Source organism: Phoxinus phoxinus (assembly GCF_949152265.1).
Source record: "Phoxinus phoxinus genome assembly, chromosome: 6".
Taxonomy (NCBI): domain Eukaryota; kingdom Metazoa; phylum Chordata; class Actinopteri; order Cypriniformes; family Leuciscidae; genus Phoxinus; species Phoxinus phoxinus.
In genome coordinates this window covers 37,089,843-37,111,145 of record NC_136881.1, presented here as the reverse complement: position 1 = coordinate 37,111,145, position 21,303 = coordinate 37,089,843, and the positions used below count along the sequence as shown (strand labels likewise).

The 21,303-nt window shown below is 37.9% G+C and overlaps 2 protein-coding genes across 2 annotated transcripts; one reads left to right on the top strand and one right to left on the bottom strand.

Moving 5' to 3' along the window:
* Positions 1 to 93: 93 nt before the first annotated feature.
* rnf11a (ring finger protein 11a) lies at positions 94 to 5,199 on the bottom strand. Its single transcript, XM_079615554.1, has 3 exons — positions 4,460 to 5,199; positions 3,342 to 3,511; positions 94 to 2,032 (listed from the first exon to the last, which is right to left on the bottom strand). Exons 1-3 carry the CDS (start codon positions 4,556 to 4,558, stop codon positions 1,861 to 1,863), a joined length of 441 nt encoding a protein of 146 aa, XP_079471680.1. The 5' UTR covers positions 4,559 to 5,199; the 3' UTR covers positions 94 to 1,860.
* A 121-nt stretch (positions 5,200 to 5,320) lies between these two features.
* Positions 5,321 to 21,303, top strand: rad23aa (RAD23 homolog A, nucleotide excision repair protein a). Its single transcript, XM_079615552.1, has 9 exons — positions 5,321 to 5,454; positions 5,831 to 5,992; positions 6,093 to 6,277; positions 8,171 to 8,217; positions 8,379 to 8,506; positions 8,600 to 8,675; positions 11,740 to 11,870; positions 11,952 to 12,119; positions 19,614 to 21,303. The coding sequence occupies exons 1-9, from the start codon at positions 5,389 to 5,391 to the stop codon at positions 19,725 to 19,727; spliced, it is 1,077 nt and encodes a 358-aa protein (XP_079471678.1). The 5' UTR covers positions 5,321 to 5,388; the 3' UTR covers positions 19,728 to 21,303.

Genomic DNA, 21,303 nt, shown 5'->3' with positions numbered 1-21,303 from the left:
AGTAATATCACCTTTTGGGCGAGTAGTAGCTTGAAACGTTAAATATTTATCTCATGCATTGTTTATTTGCGAATAAAAGACAGAATCACACAAAACTTTAAAGAATTTGGCAACCTTTATTGTGTTATATAACCCTATTCTTGTGCCATTATTGCACATGAACAAAACAGAACTTTTAATAGCATGTCTGTTATCTTTTGTTGGCAAATGCACATTTATATGGCACCAAGCAACTCTTTTAAAAATTAAATTCATTTTATTGTGAAACAAAATATAATGTTGTGATGATTGTACTTCACATATTTATTACATCTGTTTTTACATTTGTGTTGTGCTAGAGCTACGTGTCAATTCTGAATCGGACAACGGGGAAGAAAATGAAGTACAGTAACTCATCCAATATGATATCTAAGAGCAGTATACGTAGATTTCAAGATTTTCAGATGCTGTTTTAGGAATTCAGTCACATTTTAAGTCACAATGATTCAGTACAAAGATACAAAGGGAGGCTTGAGCAGTATGGGATAATTTGTGAATATAGTCTGACGCCAAACATGGGGTTTTTAACACTGTTCAGTCCGATTAACATGATTAAGCGAGCAAACAAAACAACAAAGATGAAAGTCTTCCTTTCTGCACAAGCAGTTCAAACTGTGACAGGTATAAGGTCATATATTCAGCTAACATACAGAAAAGACATTTTGAACAGTATCAAAACTGACTGAAACATGTACTACTTTTTATTTCAGTAAAGTTTAGTTATTTCAGAGTTTGCACAAATCATGAAAATAACATGAAACAACTTTAAAGCCTTCACTGTAAATGTCGACTTTCAGTCAGCAACATTTGAGAAAGGTGCACAAAGTTTGGTGATTGTATCATTATTATTCTCTTAAAAAAAATAAAGGAAACCGACTAAATACGGTCCCCCCCACAGTTCTATCCAAACAGACAAGGCAAGGTCAAGGCGAAGCTAAATGGGGACATACAAGATCCAACATGTAACCAAAAAACAAGCATTTAGAGTAAAGATGATCCAAAAACCAGTGTAAAAAGGCAACTTACATCCCAGAACCTGGAAAACAGCAGCTGACAAGGCAAAACTCAGAGTCCACCAATAAACAACCTCATCACCGACCCCGTTATGAACACAAAACGATGCATCACGACACACTGGTCATTTATTAAGCTATTTGGGTGCATCTATCCATAGTGATCAGGGACAGAGAACGGAGAAAATCCAGGAAAAAATATGTAAAACTACCACCTGTTAGTGCATCACGAGCTTGCGAGTTAAAAGAAAAACATTATCATGGCACACGTTCTCTTGTAAATCAGGTTTGCTCATGTAAGTAAGTTTTTTCAGCATTATAATTTCAGAGCCTTAACAGGCACATTCACAGCTAGCAGAAATAAAACTACGCCCACCGGACTTGTCAAGTTCAGAAAGGGACAATCTCATTGGCAGAATGGGCGGGTTTTATATCCAATCAGAGGGACGCGATTGCACATTTAATTCGATTAGAAGAAAAAAGAATAAAGTACACAATTGATTCATTTAAACCCTAAATGACTCTTTAAATCGGCCCTTAAAACACTCTATCTTCATTAGAGATGCTTCAGTGTTTTTTGTTTTTTTTTCATTTTGCGAAACTTGTACACATGTATATGTGTTCGAAAAGCGCTTTGACATGCAAGTGACAGGCCTCTTAAATGCAACACTGGATCCTGTTTTTACAGTCTGTCAGCACACATACACACACACACACACAGTCACGCCACCTTTATCTGTTCATTCTACTGTCCCCAGCGTGTTCATTGCATTATCATTGGCATGTCCCTCGGGATGCGCAGGCACTCTCAGTTGGTCTCGTAGGAAGACAGCAGTGCGGCGTCGACCGGCTCCATACAGGAAGGGCAGGTGAAGGAGCGCATGAGCCAGGCGTCAATGCAGTCCACGTGATAGATGTGCATGCAGGGCAGGAACCGGATCGGGTCGCCGTACTCAAAGTCCATCATGCAGATCACACACCTGGGGGCAGACGTCACGAAGTAACATTTTTACTTCATACTTCAAACTAAAAACAGTTTCCACACACATTAGGATGTTCCCTGGATCAGTGTCGGGGGGGAACTCATTACAATTAACTTGAGTTACGTGATCAGATTACTTTTTCAAGTAACTAGTAAAGTAACGCATTACTTTAAAAAATGTACAACAAAATATCTGAGTTACTTTTTAATATAAGTAACGCAAGTTACTTTGTGTTCCCATGACGGCTCTCTCGTCTCCATGTTGAGACAAATCGAAGTGCAGAGGCGTTGTGTGTAGGGCTGCATAACGATTAATCGCAACTAATCGTTTGCAGAATAAAAGTTTTTGTTTACATCATATATGTGTGTGTACTGTGTATAATAATTATGTATATATAAATACACAAACATGCACGTATAATTTTAAGAAAAAAATCTATTTATATATTAAGTATTTATAATTATATATAATATAAATAATATTTAAATATAAAAATGTACATAAACATGTAAATATTTTTTTAAATATATACATGCATGTGTGTGTATTTATAAATACATAATTATTTTACACAGTACACACACATATATGATGTAAACAAAAACTTTTATTCTGCAAACGATTAATCATTATGCAGCCCTAGTTGTGTGTGTAAACATGACGGTTATTGTAGCTCTAGACTAAATGTGAGCGTGCATTTACTCATCTCACTTGCACACAAAAAAGATTCAATATTCCTCAAAGTTAATAAAATCAGTGAAATGCAGAATCAGAATATTATGCAAAGTACCTCCAATAACTAAATAGGTTAAATAAATGTAAAAAAAAATGCATTTAATCTCACTTTATTGACCATGTACTTGTTTCTGACCTTCGATGATTCAGTTAAACCATAAGCAAAAATGACTATAGATTTTTTTTTTTTTATTGCTAAAGTTAAGAGTTAAACTTTTTTCTCTTGCATCTTATTTATCCAGAACAGCAGAAGCTGAAAGGTTTGCTTGAGCGGCGCCCTCTACTGTACACACGTGAATGTGCATTTCCTTCAGCCTGAGGCTTATTCATTTCACTTTTAGAGTGAAAGTGTCTTTACATTTGCCCAAAAATACAACTTTTTTTTGTTATAAAAAATAAATAAAAGCCCAGCCCAGGTGAAAAAAAGTAACGCAAAAGTAACGTAACGCATTACTTATCTAAAAAAGTAACTAAGCAACGCAATTAGTTACTTTTTAAGGGATGAACACAATATTGTAATGCATAACTTCTCAAAGTAACGTTCCCCAACACTGCCCTGGATACCACGTACTCTTTGATCTTCTTGTCGGAGGGTTCTGAGCCCGGGTCGAAGATCCCGCGGGGCAGGTGTTGGATGAGGCCGATGCGCTGAGCGATACGGACCTGCTCCTCCTCCGTCAGCTGGGTGGCCAGGCGTGTCTGACTGGGCGTGGGATGGTACACTGGCACCTGCACCTGCTCCTGGGGGTCACGAGCGTTTGATCACATCGTTAATAAAGCTCTCGTGTGGTTAGAGCCCATTAGACAGGAGGAACGGATCAGGAGCAGCAGCATTCAAAGCATTGCAAACACTCTAGAGAAAGTTCAGTCCTAGAGAGTTACAGAGTAATAATTATACTTTTAAGTACTGAGTGAAATCAATAACAATATGGTTGTGTTTAGGGTTAGCCGCAAGTAAGTATGCATAATTCACTGTTATCACTTCAATAAGAACATGTATGTAAGAAGGACTCTAAAATAAAGGGTTACATATTTTTTTTAATTAAGTGTGACAGTAAATACAACTTCAAAAACTCTACACTGTAAATCAATCATGGAAATGTCATAACAAATATGTTGTGTTGCCAGTTTTGTAGTTTTAATGAAATTAGTATAGATGTGTTGCACTTTAAGGAAGTATCTCTTTAAAATGTAAAGCAGGCTTTCAGAAAAATGTTCTGGCAAAACTCAGACACTTTATTTATTTAGCTTATTTTTATTATATATTAAACATAGGCTATGTTATAACAATTATGATATACCTTTATTTATTTAAATTCTTTAACAATATCTTAATATGGCATTTATATCCTAGAATGCCATTGAAGTAACGTTACCAAAGCACCCAAAACAATGGTGATACATGTTTCACAGTCAGAGAGGTCACAATTAATACAACCTGCTGAAGATGCATATCTACTGTGTATGACCAACTGCTTTTCTCAAAACCCTGCCAAGTGCCAACAGAAAACTTTACCACACACAGTAATTTAATATCACACACAGTGCTCTTTACTACCATACATAACAGTCAGCAAACAATCTGAGCTTGTCTGCAGTCAGACAGTATTGTGAGCAGCTGAATGTCTGTCGCTCGGACAGAGCTGTTGTTGTTGTCACACACACACACACACACACACACACACACACCTGGTAGGGTGGCGGAGGCTCTCCGGGCAGACTCGCTCCCTCGGACTCGTTCAGCAAGGACAGATCATCAGCGCCTTGAGAAGACAGACAGTTCCCCATTGAGCTGACCCTAAACGGCACAACAGACCCTCCAAATTCACGCCTGTGTGGCCTTTAAATGACTCAGTTCTGTTCACGGATCGTCCTTTCTGCAGCCCGTTGTGTCTGATGTCTGTCTATGTAGAAAAACAAACACCTCGCCAGCCAACGGTTTCGATTTTCACACACAAAAAAAGATGTTTTAAAAAGCCGTATTCCTGGTAAACCTTCACTTCCCGGTTGGTTTAATCCTCGCGGGTGTGCCCGCATACGCATGACATATAATATGCAGTTATTATGGCCTGTGCAGGGCAATATTTTTAGGTAAGACCTCTTGACGACTCCATATCTCCTTTCATTGTTTACAAACTCTTGGACCGGAAGTCGGCTGATCTGTGGATTGTGGGTAATGTAGTTTTGCACAGAAAGCTGCAATTGAAACCAAATATTTGGTATTTTTGGGAACATAAGGAAGCCAATTTAGCTTTTGGTATATCTAACACTTTTCTAGAAATACATTTTAAAATCTTCATGATATATATATTTATTTATTTATTTTCCGTTATCGCATTATTCCAAAACACAACTCAAACTGTAATTCCCCTAAATTCCGAAGGGTGTCGGTGTGTTTCAGAACTCCTTCTTCAGCGCCGCCTGGCTTTCCAAACCATCACCGAAGAAGATGACGCAGCGCACCTGACAGGCGTGTTTTTAGCTTGTTAGCTAGAGAGCTACATTTGTAATCGCTTATTAACTGTCCCTCGCTTTCAAAACCAAACATTTCCTTTGGATATAAAAGTGTACAAAGGTCCCGAATCAAGAAGAAAGAAGACGACAGAGGCAGAGCAGTCATGCAGATCACACTGAAGACTTTGCAGCAGCAGACCATTCAAATAGACATCGACGATGACCAGACGGTATTTACGCGTTTATTTACGCGCATTTAAATACGTTAACAGCAAGTAAAAGTGCTCTGAGTGAATGAATATCCATGACAGCAGCGTATTTCGAGCGAAGAAGGGGTCAATTCAAGACGTTAATTCATATATGATTCATTGGGGATCAGCTGGGCGATAGATAGATGATAAGAAATATGTCTGTATATTTAAAGTGTAAATTAATTTGTCATGTTGGTGTTTTACAGTATGTTATAGGATTTAAGATTTATATATACGTCCAGTATATATATGTTGTTATAATAATATTATGACAGGATGTGTGGTTGCTTAAAATACAGTGTATTTTGACGTAAATGTATGATTTGAACAATTATAAATGATCGTTTTTCCTCAGGTGAAGGCATTGAAAGAGAAGATCGAGGCTGAGAAGGGCCGAGACAGTTTTCCCGTAGCAGGACAGAAGCTCATCTATGCCGGGAAGATCCTGCAGGATGACACGCCCATCAAGGAGTACAAAATCGATGAGAAGAACTTTGTGGTGGTGATGGTGTCAAAGGTCAGATGACACAAATGTTTTTGACCATCAGAATTGGAAATTAATCATGCAGTTAAAAAGATCAGGACTCATTTAATTTGTTTGATTTTTCTCCGTCCAGACGAAAGCAGCGGGACCAGCCGTCCCGCCCTCAGAACCACCCAAATCTGTCGCAGCGTCTTCCTCTTCCTCGTCTCCCCCTCCTCCTCCTCCTCCGGCCCCTGCAGCCATCCCGATCCCCACCCCGAGTGACGAGCGTTCAGACGACCCGCCTGCAACCGTCTCACCTGTACAGAGTCCCGAAGAGTGAGACTAAACTATGATTTCTTGCAGAAATTCTATATTTTTCAATAGTATTTATACCGCAGTACATATATTTGCTTGAATGGGCACGACTGCTTTACATTATTTTCATGTGAGAGTGAAAATATGTTTCCCTAATAAGTTAATGAATCATACGTAATCTTAGATTTTGGTCACAAAACACTTGTAATACTAATTTTCCACAGAACAGATACGCGATACAAACCTGCCTCCACTCACTCACTCACTCGTTTCATTTGCTCCGGATGAATAGTGTTGCTGTTACAGGGCTTGAATTTCGGTGTGGGATTGTGCGTATTGCGCATCATTTTACTTATTCCAGCAGATTTTGTGCTCACACCCAAACTGCGGCACATAAAGCCAGTTATAATTCTATTCTAATAGTTATATTCTCAGTTATAAAATGAGTTATTTTTCGCTGCCTATTTCGCTTAAACAGTCAAATACAAAATTATGTCAAAATGCCGGTCTTTGCGAGTATTCACGTAAACACAGCCAGTGATTGAATGTAGTAATGAAAAACTAAAAAAAATTTTTTTTACTTTTAGATATACCCAGTGTTGTGCCTGAACGCGTTCATTGAACGATAGTACAGGAACTCGTTTATATTTTGGGCGAACGTGAACTGAACGTACTGTATTACTGCCTGATGAACGTTACTGTGAACTCGTTCATTCTGGTGTCTGTGAACGGCACACTCAGTTTAACTTCGTTCAATAGGGTGCCAGATTTCTATAGAGCCTTCCAGGCGAAAACCCGGCTAAAACACCCCGTACACGGGCCTTAATATGTAGCGGAAAAAAACACCCAATCTGGCAACACCAGCCACCAGTGTCTACTGACTCATCAAAATGAACAAATCTTTTTTCGAGTAATTTCGTTCATTTAAGGTGCTTTAAATGTTATACTATTAACTGGCAAATTCCCCCAACACATCCACCTACGCAATCTTGATCATATTCTGAATTAAGAAATCATTATAATGCAGTCAAAAATAATTTACAGGAAACATGCCGGTAATTACTTTACCTTCCGAGTCTTTCGTTCATTTGTCACGTGACAGAAGGAAGATTGTTCATGAACGACTCATCACTACATCAGAACAAAAAGCAGCATGTAGATGTATGATGTATACATTTAAACGAGTTTTATGACAAGGTCGGTGAGGATGGGAAACATCTGACGGATAGCTTCGGTGTTAAAACTGATCAAATAATTGCTATCTGTGGTTCTATATGGGCTGTGGCAATCATTTTGAAAATGAATAGCTCACAGCAACATATGGAAAAAAAAGAATTATGAACTAGTTCATTTTTGGAACTGTGAACTTAGTTCAAAATTGAAGTATGAACTATGAACTGAACTAGTTCATTAAAAAATTTGTGAACTGAACTTTGAAGTAGTTCATGTAGAAAGTGAACTTTCCGAACACTGGATATACCCATATTTAAAATCACCCTCAATGCTAGTTAAAATTAAAGTTGGTATAAAACAAGTTGTGATAGACTTTTCTTGTCTATTGTAACGTAAAAAAGCGTCTCGAAACCAGAACAAATGTGGGGCGGGGCTTGATTTTGTCCATAGGGAATTGATTGGATGGTTGTGGTTTGCTATTGGTGGATCTCATGTGAGTGACAGGTGGCCCCGCCCCTCACGCCAGTAAACGCGTCATCAGAGAAGAGAAGAGCTGCAAGAGGAAGTGGAAGTTATTTTGATTTTAATGTTATGAGGACACATTCATTTAAAAAATATAGAAATTGTCGAATTTTGATTTCATGGTGACTTTAATGTTTGTCGCTGAGCATTTGTACTATACGAACAGCACCCTCAATCATATAAAGAATTGATTCTAATGTAGGTTTGTGTGTTTTGCAGTCGCACAGGTCAGGTGGCTGATGGGGAAGATGCGTCTTCAACATTAGGTAAGTAGAAACCATTGCCTTCATCAGACTTTCTTACAAAAAACTTTTCTGGATGCTTAATTTGCAGCAAATCTGTAAAGAAGCATTCATTAACAAACACACAGTTGGGAAAAATCCAGTCTTTCTCTCTCCGATGTTCTTGCGTGTGTGTTTTTTTGTAGTTACAGGTCAAGAGTATGACGCCATGCTCACAAATATCATGTCTATGGGCTATGAGAGAGATAAAGTGGTGGCTGCGCTCAAGGCCAGTTATAACAACCCTCACCGCGCTGTGGAGTATCTGCTCAACGTGAGTGCGGCTTCCTAATGCGTTTATAATGCCAGGTTGTGTTCTCATTTTTATTCTCGTGCACGTTTTACGAATCTGAGTGTGTTGTTTCAGGGGATCCCTACTGTCCCGGTGCAGGAGACCCGTCCTGCTCCAGTCCAGCTCCCCACAGACACACCGGCCACTGAAGGTGAGCTGCTGACTCACTTACATGTGCTTTCTTTACAGTGAGAGGAACCAGCATTTCAAGCGATCTCACTCCACACTTTTACAAGTTTACAGTTTTTATCTTCTTCTCAAACAGTTGCTCAATACAGGCTTTCTGCGCGTCTTAACCCCGGCTTCACAGACGAGGCTTAAGTCTAGTAATGCATGTTTGAGCTGTTTTAACTAAAAGCAACTTGCACTGATATATCTTAAATTATGTCAGTGCCATTGTTTTGACTCAAGATGCACACCAGCAATGTTTTTTTCTAAGGCACGTTTATAAAAGCTACTTAAATTTCCTAATTGAACTAAGGCCTAATCCTGGCTTAATCTAAACCCTGTCTGTGAAACCAGGCTTTTAAGTCTTAAAACGTCTCAATTCATCCTTACACAAATGAAGACCTTTGAAAGGGTTTAAATCAGAGCAGAAATAAGCCATGGCATTAAATGTTGCATGCAATTTTGTCTCGTTTTCCGATACAAACATCTTTAAATGAAGAGACATTTAATTAAGATGCACTTGTTAAATGAAGTCTTAGGAAAATGAGCAAAATGAAGTGAGTTTATGCTTAAAAAACAAACAAAAAACAATCTGTCATTGAGTTATCAAAACATCCCTTTGAAATAAGTTGATTTTTCTTGTTTTAATCATAATCGTGCTTCACAGTAAACAAGACTTCGTATTTTAAATGCTGTGTCTTTTTTGCAGTTTGTAGGGGTGTAACGGTACGCAAAAATCACGGTTCGGTATGTACCTCGGTTTTAAAGTCACGGTTCGGTTCATTTTCGGTACAGTAAGGGAAAGAAATGCAAAACATTAAACTGCTGGTTGTTTACTATAAACTTTTTTTTAACAATTTGTTTACACTTTTTTAAACACACTTTTTAATAAAATATAACGTTAGGCTAATAAATAAAAAAGATATAAAATAAAAAAAGAATAAGAAATAAAATACTGCTGCAAAATTCTCCACTAAATAAAATACTCTCAAACCAATATTGGCCGTGACGCTAGCTAGCGAGAGGCTGGGCTAAAGGGCTAAAGCGAGCGTGCCGTGTATGTGGTGATGATCTTTATTTATGCAATATTTATGTCCGACCCCGACCCGAGAGTTAAAATCCAATTTTTTTTTTCTCATACTAATGACACATGTACGTTTGTTTGTGTGGAAAGCCCGCTTTTAACAGAAAGGCATTCGGAAATGTCCACAGATGAGCGCATCAGCGCTCTTAACACAGGCGCGCTTGCACGTGTTTCGTTGTCACAGCAACATAAACAAATTTCCGATCAATTTAATCAGTGCAACGCGGAGACTTCCGACACTTAATATGTTCGTGTGGAAACTCGGAATTGACGTATGTTCCGCACACAAAACTAGCCTAATTTACGTGAAAGATTGCATTCGGTGCACATGTGCACCGTACCGAAAGTCCTGTACCGAAACGGTCCGGTACGAATACATGTACCGTTACACCCCTAGCGTTTTGAGATTAAAAGCTTTTTTTTGTAAAATGTATTAAAGTAACGGATATCTGCTGGGAGTTGCTAATACAACTCGGTTTTCTCCCTAGACATTTACATTTAGAGAACATATTAAAGTATCGTGTTCCGTTCAATCTAACATACCTTCATAAATCCTGCAGAAAAAATCTGTTCATATTTTTTGTGGAAACCGCGATAAATTTTTTTTTGTTCAATAGAAAGTTTAAAAGAACAGCATTTATTAGAAATATAAACTTTTGAATGGTTTTGTACATTAAGCAAAAATAATCAAGCCAAATTTCGACACGGTTCTTTAATTAGTTAGCACAAAAATAATATGTAATAATTTGTACATAAATGCAACAATATGATATGTAAGATATGTTACATTTTAATCAATAGAAAAAAATTCACGCTGAGACTTTCGTGACTATTGAGTGATGACGCTAGCAAATTCTGAAGTTTGAATTATAGTTGAAAATGAATCAATGCAAACTTACAAAGACATTTTTACTGCTGAGTTTAAAAGTTAGGTAACACTTTATTGTAAGGTGACGTTACTACATGTACTCACTATAGTAATACCAGTAAATTATGCATAACTACAACTAACCAACCCTAAAACAAACCCGAACCATAACTCTATAGGAAGGACATGTAGTTAATTAATATTACTCGGTACTTATTTGAGGAAGTACAATGCAACTACATCACCTTAAAATAAAGCGTAACCAAAAGTAGTTTTGAATGTGTATCTTGGTTGTAAAGAACCAATTGTAAAACTTTTAATGGGGATTTAATGATTTTAATAAAATAAAATGCACATTTAAATCATTGCAATATTACAGTCATTGCAAATATATTTTCATTATCTGTTATTTATAAGTAGTGTCATTAAGTACGTAGTATCAATTTATGTTTATATTTTTCATTTGAAAGTTTCAGTAATGTGTGTTGTCATTTTTATACTTTTTTTTTTCTAGTTATTTTTTTAAATTTCAGTTTTAATTATTTTTAGTACATCAAGTTAAACTAGCTGAAAACAAAATGTTGCTTTGGCAACTAGCTAAAATAAATTAAGTGATTTTATAGATATAAAATTAAGTGAAATTATAGATTTTTCTTTTATGCCAGAAATCATTAGGATATTAAGATCATGTTCCATGAAGATATTTAGTGAATTTCCTGCCGTAAATATATAAAACATTTATTTTTGCGAGTGAATGCAGCACAATCGCATACATAAATGCACAACTTCTCAATGTTTAGATTTTTTTTTTGCAGGCTCAGATTCCAGATTTTTAAAGTTGTATCTCTGCCAAATATTGTCCTATCCTAACACACCATACATCAATGGAAAGCTTATTTATTCAACTTTCAGCTGATGCATACATCTCAATTTAAAAAAATTGACCCATGTGACTGGTTTTGTGGTCCAGTGTCACATAAATATTTTTTTTTAAGATTTTTTCTTTTAGATGGTTTTATTTCAAGCAACAAAAAAATGTTCTCTTGTTGTGGCTTTAGCTTGAGTTGACTAATAATAACCGTGATGTTGCTGCAGGCGAGAACCCCCTGGAGTTCCTGCGCTCTCAGCCTCAGTTCCAGAGCATGAGGCAGGTGATCCAGCAGAACCCGTCTCTCCTGCCGGCCCTCCTGCAGCAGCTGGGACAGGAGAACCCCGAACTCCTGCAGGTGACGACAACACCCCCTCAGTCTGTGTGTGCCTGTGTGAAGCCTTTAACTCACGGTGTGATCATGTGTCACTGCCCGCAGCAAATCAGCCAGCATCAGGAGCGCTTCATCCAGATGTTGAACGCACCGGTGGGCGAGGGCGAGGGTGGAGAGGGGGCGGAGTTTGGAGATCTGGGTGCTATCGGTGACGAGGCGACGCCCGAGAGTTACATCCAAGTGACGCAACAGGAGAAAGAAGCCATCGAGAGGGTGAGTGAACGCCACGTACAATAACCTTGATAGATTAGATATTACAGTTTTTCTCGATTGCTTAAACACTATAACCAGGCTTTTGAACTAAAATTTCAAAACCATAATGCCATTTATCAAAAAGCACACCCATTTCACTAAACTATAAACACTATTCCCTGGTTTTGACACATGAGTCAGATTTGTTGAATTGTCACGGCACAACTGTACACACAAATCCCTTTATTTCTCATTGCCTACACCATGTGATCATTTAGAAAGCACTAGTATTCAATATTGTTCACTCAAGTCAGCACAGATTCAGCTCAGTTAGCACACAATTACCCAGGTGAAAACACTAAGAGTCAAAATTTAACACACATCAATCAGATCCTTCAATAGATAGATAAAAGGGCCCGAATCAGTTTGTTGAGTTTTGGAACAATGGATCCAGAAAGACATGAAGGAAGAGGTCGAGGAGAGATAGGAGAAGAAAGAGGAGGGGCAAGGGCAAGGGCAAGAAGACAAGCAGTCTCGGATGAAATTCAAACCACTTTAGTTGACCATGTCTTTGTCAATGGTATGATTATGAGGGAGTCACTTCAAATTTGAGTCACTTCACCGTCGCCTCCATCATCAAAACCTTCATGGAGGTGTGGTGGCAAACAAAATGATATCACTGAATAAGAGACAAACATTTCCAATTGTCTTTGATGAGGTTTATTTTCTTGCAAGTAAAGGTCAGCAGTCGTACAGTCACACTGAGTGTCTGCAGAGTGTGACAGTGAAGGGAGAGCATCCTTTCTCCTTTATAGACTTGACTCCCAGAATGTTATCTTTCTAGGCCAATGATGGTATTTCAACCATACGTGGAACTCTTAGACTTGTTCATCATATTGTATCCTTGAGTGGAGGCCCTCCTGACACGACCAACACTCTTTACCATTCCAGTACAATTCCATATTAGAATAAGGTTTGTGTGTGCTCTTTTACTGTCATATGATGGTCACACACATCTTACGTAAGTAAATATAAAAAAAAATTAGAGGAGTAAAAAAAAGAAAAAAAGAGTAAAACAGGGAAAACATTTGTGTGTTGTATTCTGTAGTACATGAATGTATAAAAATGTGCCAATGTATCCATTGGTTGTGTCTTTTGTGTTCATCAAGTGAAAAAAGGTTTGTGAGGGGGGAGAACCACAAGCAACTTACCAGTTTTGAAAATGTTGTTTTGAATTTATTGCACCAGTGTGTGACTATGTTGTAGTGTGTGTGATTTTTATGGCTTGTGTGTCCAGTCTGAGGGCAAAGTTTGGTTTTTCAGCAAGAGTGAATGGATTTGAATGTAGAGCTTCATTTTGACCTGAAAATAGGATGTTTGGGGAATTGGGTGAGACATTATGGATTTGTGTTAACTGTTCTGAGAATACGAGGCATAGTTTCAAGAAATGTGTTTAAGCAATCGAGAAAAACTGTAACTTCCTCATTTCTGCTGCTTAGTATGTGATGCGTCATACCAGTGTTATTTTAGTATCATTGAGATGATACTATTATATTTTTTATTCATATTTTAAAAATATATATATATTTATTTATTTTTAAATGACTAAATTAAAAAAATATATATTTATTTATTTTTAATGTCAGTATATAGTTGGTTAAAAAAAAATACATTCTTTAAAAAAAATATATTTTCTGCTCACCAAGGCTGCATTTATTTGATTAAAAATACAGTGAAGACTAATATTGTGAAATATTATTACATACACAATGTTACTGTTTTACTGTATTCTTGATCAAATAAATACAGCCTGCAACTTCTTTGAAAACATAAAAAAAAAATCATAATTATTCCAAAATGATTATCCCGTCGTATAGTTTTTATTTATTTGTATTTCAGTTCTAGCTTTACAACTAAATCAACTAAATGAAAATGAGAAATGTTTCCTTGCCAACTAGCTGAAATAAAACCGTTTAAAGGGATAGTTCACTTTGAAATTAAATTTTGGTATGTTTTAGCTTACCTCAAGGGCATCCAAGATGTAGGTTTTTTTTTTTTTTTTCGCAGTAGTTTCAATTTTGATATTTTTAGGTCAAACCGTTCTTGTCTGACAGTAGGGGTGGGCGATATGAGCTAAAATTCATATCACGATATTTTTCACTGTTCAGACGATATCGATATTATATCGCGATATGAGAAAAAAAATAAAAAATTGGAATCACATTTTAGTACACCTTAAAATACAGGCAAAATATGTATTTTAACCTTATATACCTAGAAAAAGGTGAGGGATTTCATTGCAAATAGACCAGAACAATCTTTTTTTATTGAGCCATTGTTTTTATTAAAACGTGCAAACGTGCAACATGAGGTAGGCCGGTATGAAATACATTAAATATTACATACATTGAAATAAAATATTTAATGAACACAGGAGATAAAAATACGGTAATTACAAACTAAAATATGTTATAACACTAATGTTTTCAAACAAATCTTTTGAACCCTTAGCTAGTACGAACAACTTTCTTTAAGTTTTTCTTTTTCATTGTGCAATTGTTTCTTTTCAAACTGTGCAAACATGCAACACAAGCTAGGCCTGGCTAGGCCTAAATTAAATATTATGTAAAATTAAATAAAATACTGTATTTAAAGTACATATGAGATAAAGAAAATTACTACATGAAAAATAAGGTCATTAATACAAACTTATTTATCAAACTTCAAGCCTCAGCCATCAAGTATCAATTGGAACTTCACATCGCATCAACTTCTCTTCTTCACAAGTTTCGTGCCAGGAAGACCAGTCTGTTGACCATTTCTGGCTTCAGTGCCGCCCTGCTACAGGTGACGACATTTCCCCCAGTGCTGAATGCCCTCTCAGAGGGCGAACTTGTGGCAGGAATGCATAAGTATTTCTTTGCCAGACAACTCACACGTGGGAAATTAGATTCATGAAATCGCCACCACTCCAAAGGATCAGTCTCACTGTCTGGTGCCATTGCCAGAATGTAGCTGTTTAGCTCTTGATCAATGATCTGCTTTTGTGAACAGGCAGAGGCAGATGCACTGCTGGTCTTCTTAAAGAAGCTTCCAAGGCTCTTCTTAGGCTTCTTGGCTGATGGTAGTGGATCTGCTGGAGCCGTGGCTGCTTCTCTCTCCCTTTCAGGTTGATCCTCTGCAAGAGATGATGATTCTACCAGGCCAGTGTTCTCCACCAGAAGGTTTTCCGTCTCTGAGGCAGCTCTTACCTTAATGTCCTCAAGCTTCTCAGTGGATATGTACATGGTCTTAAACCTTGGGTCAAGGAAGGTAGCCATGGTGAGTAGCTCATCTGTTGCTGGGTCAGTATACTTGTCATTCAAGTAATCGAGAACCTTAGTCTTGATATCCTGGGTCAGTTCGGTATCACCCTCTTTTGGATTCAAAACCTCTGTATTTAACAGATGGATGACAGGCTTCAAATAGGACACACTCACGTATGCTTCTCCTGACAGGGCATCCGTAAATTCCTGGAGTGGCTTTAGTGCTGCGGTGACTGACTCCAGGACCATGATGTCTTGCCACGTAGGTACAAGGTGCCGTGTCTTTTTGTCTGCTGCCAGGACTTGTGTAATGGCTTTCTCCTGCTCCAGGACTCTTTTAATCATCTGCAAACGAGATCCCCACCTGGTTGGGGATTCTGTGATGAGCTTGTGTGGGGGCAGGCCTCTTTCCATCTGTGCACTCATCAGGGCCTTCTGTTTTTTCCAGCTATAAGAAAATGTGCCCACTATCTTCTTGCACACACCTGTGGCCCGAGAAATCCGGGTTTCATTTTGGACACTCCTTTCTGAAAATTGCACATAAGTAATAAAAATAATAGGGTGAAAAATAATTACAATAGAATGACAATAAAAATCACAGTAATTACAACCAGTTTAATTTACAACATGGACACTGAACATTTAGACTGTAATTATGCATATATATTCACATTCAACTAAGTTATGATACAAGAGAGAGTTATCACGTATGAAAAATATACTCAGACGGTTACACTTTCTGTGAGCATGGCTCTGGCCTTTTTGCACATCTTGTACTAATGTTTAAACAACTTCAACTGTCAACATTTACACTGCTCTCACTTTTACTACTTGTACTTTACTTATTTTTCTAAAATTTTAAGTGTATTTATATTTTTTTATTAGTGCTGTCAATCGATTAAAAAAAATAACTAATTAATCAAACGTTTTCTGTAATTTATTATAGTGATTAAAACAGAGTTTTTCATATTTGTATATATAAATACTTATATGCTTTAATTCAGCGCGTGCAGCACAGGAGAGCTGCTGCTCATCCCTTTAAAAACGAACGATAGTGCTGGGCATGTCTGAGACGGAGAGCTTTAAATTGTGCAGCCTACAGCTCTACTATACATGTCTAAAAAGACCAGCCATTTCTCATATTTTTATCATATTCTTTATCAAAATGGTTAATTATAAAAGACATTTTGCTGTTTAAATGCAAAAGAGATGGCGTAACGGAGCTGGGAAATAGAGCATGACTGATCTGATGTCGGTCAGTGTGCTATCTGGGTAATGTTGTAATTTCAGTTGAAATTCAGAATTTGTAATTGCATCTTTTTTTTATGAATGAAGACCATTATCACTGAAACTAATACTGACACTTTTGTCTCTATGAATTTTTAAACAAATGAATATACATTCAACATTACAGTATTGTAGCCTATTGATACCTGTCTAACAGGTAGGAAATATTGGCTATAATAAAGTTATCAAACACTTTATTTATGCACTTCACTGCATAAACTATAAATTAAACATAGATTAATCCTAAAATGTGTGCGCGATACTGGTGCACGTCTTTCTGTGTCCCGTGTGTGTCAGACAGGAGTATAGCTACAGGACATTCACAGACAGTGCGTTCTCTTGTGTCTTGTCGCGCTTGAATTGTTTAAAAGCATTGCAAGAATAAGAGCGTGATCATATAATGTAAGCCAAAGGATGACAGAAAAAAACGGATGCTGTGTTCATTATTTTTTACCGCGTTAAACTGACAATCATCGCATACGTCAACGCGCTAATTTCGGCAGCACTTATTTATAATTATGAATATATTATATTGTTCTTATTTAATATTTTGTTCTCCCTTTTACCTGTTTTACACATTAATACACATTCCTTGTAGCCTACATGTATACCCACATTAGCCTATATGATTCAATAAATATGATTTCTAGATGAATGCTCAGATTAGACGATTTTAACTATAGCTATATATTTTTCTTTAATAGCCTGCATCATAAATGTAGAAACTTACCAATGGCATTGTGCAGCCTGTGTCCGAAACACCCAAGTTGTGTCCAGTTGTTCAGCTGCAGTGCTTTGATCATGTTTGATCCACTGTCGGTTGTCATACATACTTGACGTGACTCTTTTAAACCCCAACACGAAAGTGCATCCCTCAGACCCGAAGCGATTATTTCCCCAGTGTGGTCGTCAGGAAAATATGAAGTTTGTAGGCATTTGCTTTGCAGTTTCCATTCACCGTCAATGTAGTGGATTGTAAGGCTGATGTAGGGTTCTGTGGTACGGCTTGACCATAGATCGGCAGTGGTGGAGAAAAATGCAACGTTACTTATTTCGTTGTAAACTTTTTCCCGACATTCGGTGTAAAGCTGTGGCAGGCATGTTTGGCTAAAATATTTACGGCTGGGGATCTCGTATCTTGGATCCAGAGTTTGAATCAACTTTCTGAAACCTTCTTTCTCCACAGTTTGAATGGGTATCATGTCCTTCGCAATGTGATGTGTTATGGCACTTGTTATGGCTTTCCACTTATTGCCCGTCTTGTCATAACGAGTACCGGCAGCGAATGAATACTTAATTGATTGCTGAGTGGGAGCCGTCTTCGCGCGTACTCCGTCTTTGGGAATATCTGTTGGACCTGGACGCATTTGGGTGCATTCCTCATATGTGCGGACATGCATGGTTTTCAAGTGATTAAAAAGATTGCTGGTGTTTCCACCTTTGGCTGCAACAACACGGCGACACAACTTGCATAGTACTGTTTGTTGGTCGATGTCAGAGATTTTGAATCCAAACCAGTTCCAGACGACAGAGGAGCCCCCCTTCTTTTTAACCAATTCTTCCTCGTGCTCTTCAACATGACTTTCAGCATATTTGCTCATCTTGTTCACTTTTGCAGTCCCTATTAATCTCACAAGTTCGCAAACTGCAGTTGCATGTGCTCGCGTCGCTTTATGTTGTTGTGGTTTGTGCTCTATTAACTTGGACTGTTACCGCGCTCTCGGTGTTTGATTATTAATGCCTGTGCATTCCGCGCGTTGGACACAATAGAGGAGAAGGTTAAACGTTCAGTTCTGCGTCGATTCTGTATGTCATTAGTAGTGTTAAAAGTTGTAAAGAGTACCAAATTGACCAAAACAATATACCTGCAACATTTTAATTCATGAATATACGGTATCCACGATATTGCAAAATCCATATCATGGCACAACATAATACCGGTATTCACGTTCATACCGGTATAGCGCCCACCCCTATCTGACAGTCATATCATGCAGGTCTACGGTCACTGTCTCAAAGAGCATGCACAGAGAAGTCCAAATTAAACAATTCGCCATCGTAAGTACACGTTGATGAGCGGTTTGTGTGAGAAAACGAACAGTATTTATATCGTTTTTACCTTTTGTAACACAGCCATGTTCAAGTGATCTGAGGGCGCGAGCGCAGCCTGGTGTGTGACGTGTGAGCAGACTGGTGCATAGATGTATACACTAGATGTCGCCTTGGCTACGGCAGTTCATATTAATGCGACATCTAATGTATATATTTACATTTATGCATTTGGCAGACGCTTTTATCCAAAGCGACTTACATTGCATTATCCTATACATTTATACATAGGTATGTGCAATCCCCTGGGATCGAACCCACAACCTTGCGTTGTTAACGCAATGCTCTTACCACTGAGCTACAGGAAAGTGCATATATATATATATATATATATATATATATATATGCACCAGTCTGTGTACACGTCACACAGAAGGAAGCGCCCGCGCCCTCAGATCACTTGGACTTGGCTGTGTATAAGAGGTAAAAACTATAAAAATACCGTTCGTTTTCTCACACAAACCACTCGTTTCGTGTCTTAGGCCATCAATGTGTACTTACGATGGCGAATTGTTTAATTTGTGCATGCTCTTTGAGACAGTGACCGTAGACCTGCATGATATGACTGACAGACAAGAACGGTTTGACCTAAAAATATAAAAATTGAAACTACTGCGGAAAAAAGACATCTACATCTTGGATGCCCTTGAGGTAAGCTAAAACATACCAAAATTTAATTTCAAAGTGAACTATCCCTTTAAGGTATACATTTTATTTCAGTTTTAATTAAAGTGACAAAAATGTTTTAATCTGTAATATCCCTGTCATACAGACGGGAAGTGAATCATCTAGATTGTCCGTGTGTCTTTTCCAGTTAAAAGCTCTGGGGTTTTCAGAAGCTCTGGCGGTCCAGGCTTACTTCGCCTGCGAGAAGAACGAGAACCTGGCCGCCAACTTCCTGCTCAATCAGAATTTCGATGACGAATGAGAGTCGTGGAGAGCCCATGTGCCCCTCCCCCCACCACCCCCCGCCACCACACAAGCACTGCATCTACTCGGGACATTATTTCTTTGAGTTTACAAGTCAAGGGGAGACTGGCAGACCGGTCGGGGACGGGGCGGATGCAATCACACGGTGAACAAATTCCAATGGAATTGATGGCATTTGGGTTGAATGCACTCTAGCATGTTGAAGGGGTGTGCTTGCACGTGTGTGTGCGTGCGTGTGTGTGTGTGTGTGTGTGTGTGTGTGTGCGCGCGCGCGCGCGTTCCCCTAGGGAATATTTGACTAAATCAGCATCAATTGAAAGCAAACGCTCTCATAGTAGTATTATGGGCTCTGAGGAGGTTAGAGGTAGGCATACGCATTTGCTTGTTTTTAGTTGGGGAAAAGGACTAATAATGTGTCTAATGGAGGATTTTATATATTTCTCTAAAACCCAGAGCTATTTATGTATTTCTCCCAGCACACACCTCTAAAGAATGTGTCGATAACATTAAAATATATGAAATAAGTAGTGCAACCAATAGCATTTCTATAACATTATCAGAACACAAATGACCTGAATTGATGCTGTTTTGTAAATGAATCCATATCGTGTAGAATATCATAATCTGAGTGATGATCGTTTGAATGTACACTGATGGAGGATGTCGTGAAATACAAGACTGTCCTAATACTAAATTTGCTCGTCTTATTTAAAGTCAACATGAAATGGCCGCCGTGTTACGTAAAACCGGAAATCTAAATACAAAAATGTAGAATTTGTCTGAAAAAAAGGATTTGTTCCTTCTCGCCTGACAAGTTATTTTGATGAAAGATTGCACAGAATACCGTACATTTACAAATCTTTGACAAGAATGTAAATGGTCAATTTCATGTTGACTTTAAAAAAAACAACAACTTTGTATTGAAACTTGTCAGAACCGCAAAACAAAGGTCATGAGTATGAAGAAGGATCATTTTCCATAGACGTTAGATCTTGTTATATTTTCTTGTATAACACGAGAGGACCAACCTGTACCTTTATACAGCAACAAAGAGGTTTTTGGCACACTAAAGCTCACTATAGAGACCTGTACCAGCATGATGATACTTTGTACTGCCAGATTCTTAAGTCCTGTCAAAAAGAGATTTTCCTGAAGCATATCAGTGTAAAGCTGACAATGGGTTCCTCTGTTGATGTGTTGGAAGTAAAAGTCTTGTAACATTCACCTTGTGCAGACAGAAAGAGCCTTCGGCATCAGTTCGCCATCGTTTTCACTCATAGCACAGTACAAATGCTCCTTTTTAATGTAGTAGCCAAACTGCCAGACAACGCTTCTGTTTACCTATCAGCAGGCCGACGTGAAATCTCAATGTGTGGGCAATGGCTTTAAAAATGTTTAAAAGCGCAACAGAGTATTATGCTTTTATTGCTGGCTGAATAATGTATAATCAAATTCTTTAATAAAGGAATGTGTTGAACTTTCTTTAGATGCAGATTTCACGTGGGCCTGTTTATTAGTAATTAAGTTTGATTTACTGTAGTAAAACTCTTCTGGGATCAATAAAACCTTATTGC

Excerpts from the sequence above, each read along its gene's own strand:
- rad23aa (XM_079615552.1), top strand. The coding sequence starts at position 5,389 with ATGCAGATCACACTGAAGACTTTGCAGCAGCAGACCATTCAAATAGAC. Across the intron at positions 6,278-8,170 it reads CCTGTACAGAGTCCCGAAGA|TCGCACAGGTCAGGTGGCTG; the intron begins GTGAGACTAAAC and ends TGTGTTTTGCAG. Across the intron at positions 8,676-11,739 it reads AGACACACCGGCCACTGAAG|GCGAGAACCCCCTGGAGTTC; the intron begins GTGAGCTGCTGA and ends ATGTTGCTGCAG.
- rnf11a (XM_079615554.1), bottom strand. The coding sequence starts at position 4,558 with ATGGGGAACTGTCTGTCTTCTCAAGGCGCTGATGATCTGTCCTTGCTG. Across the intron at positions 3,512-4,459 it reads AGCCTCCGCCACCCTACCAG|GAGCAGGTGCAGGTGCCAGT; the intron begins GTGTGTGTGTGT and ends CGTGACCCCCAG. Across the intron at positions 2,033-3,341 it reads TCCGACAAGAAGATCAAAGA|GTGTGTGATCTGCATGATGG; the intron begins GTACGTGGTATC and ends GTCTGCCCCCAG.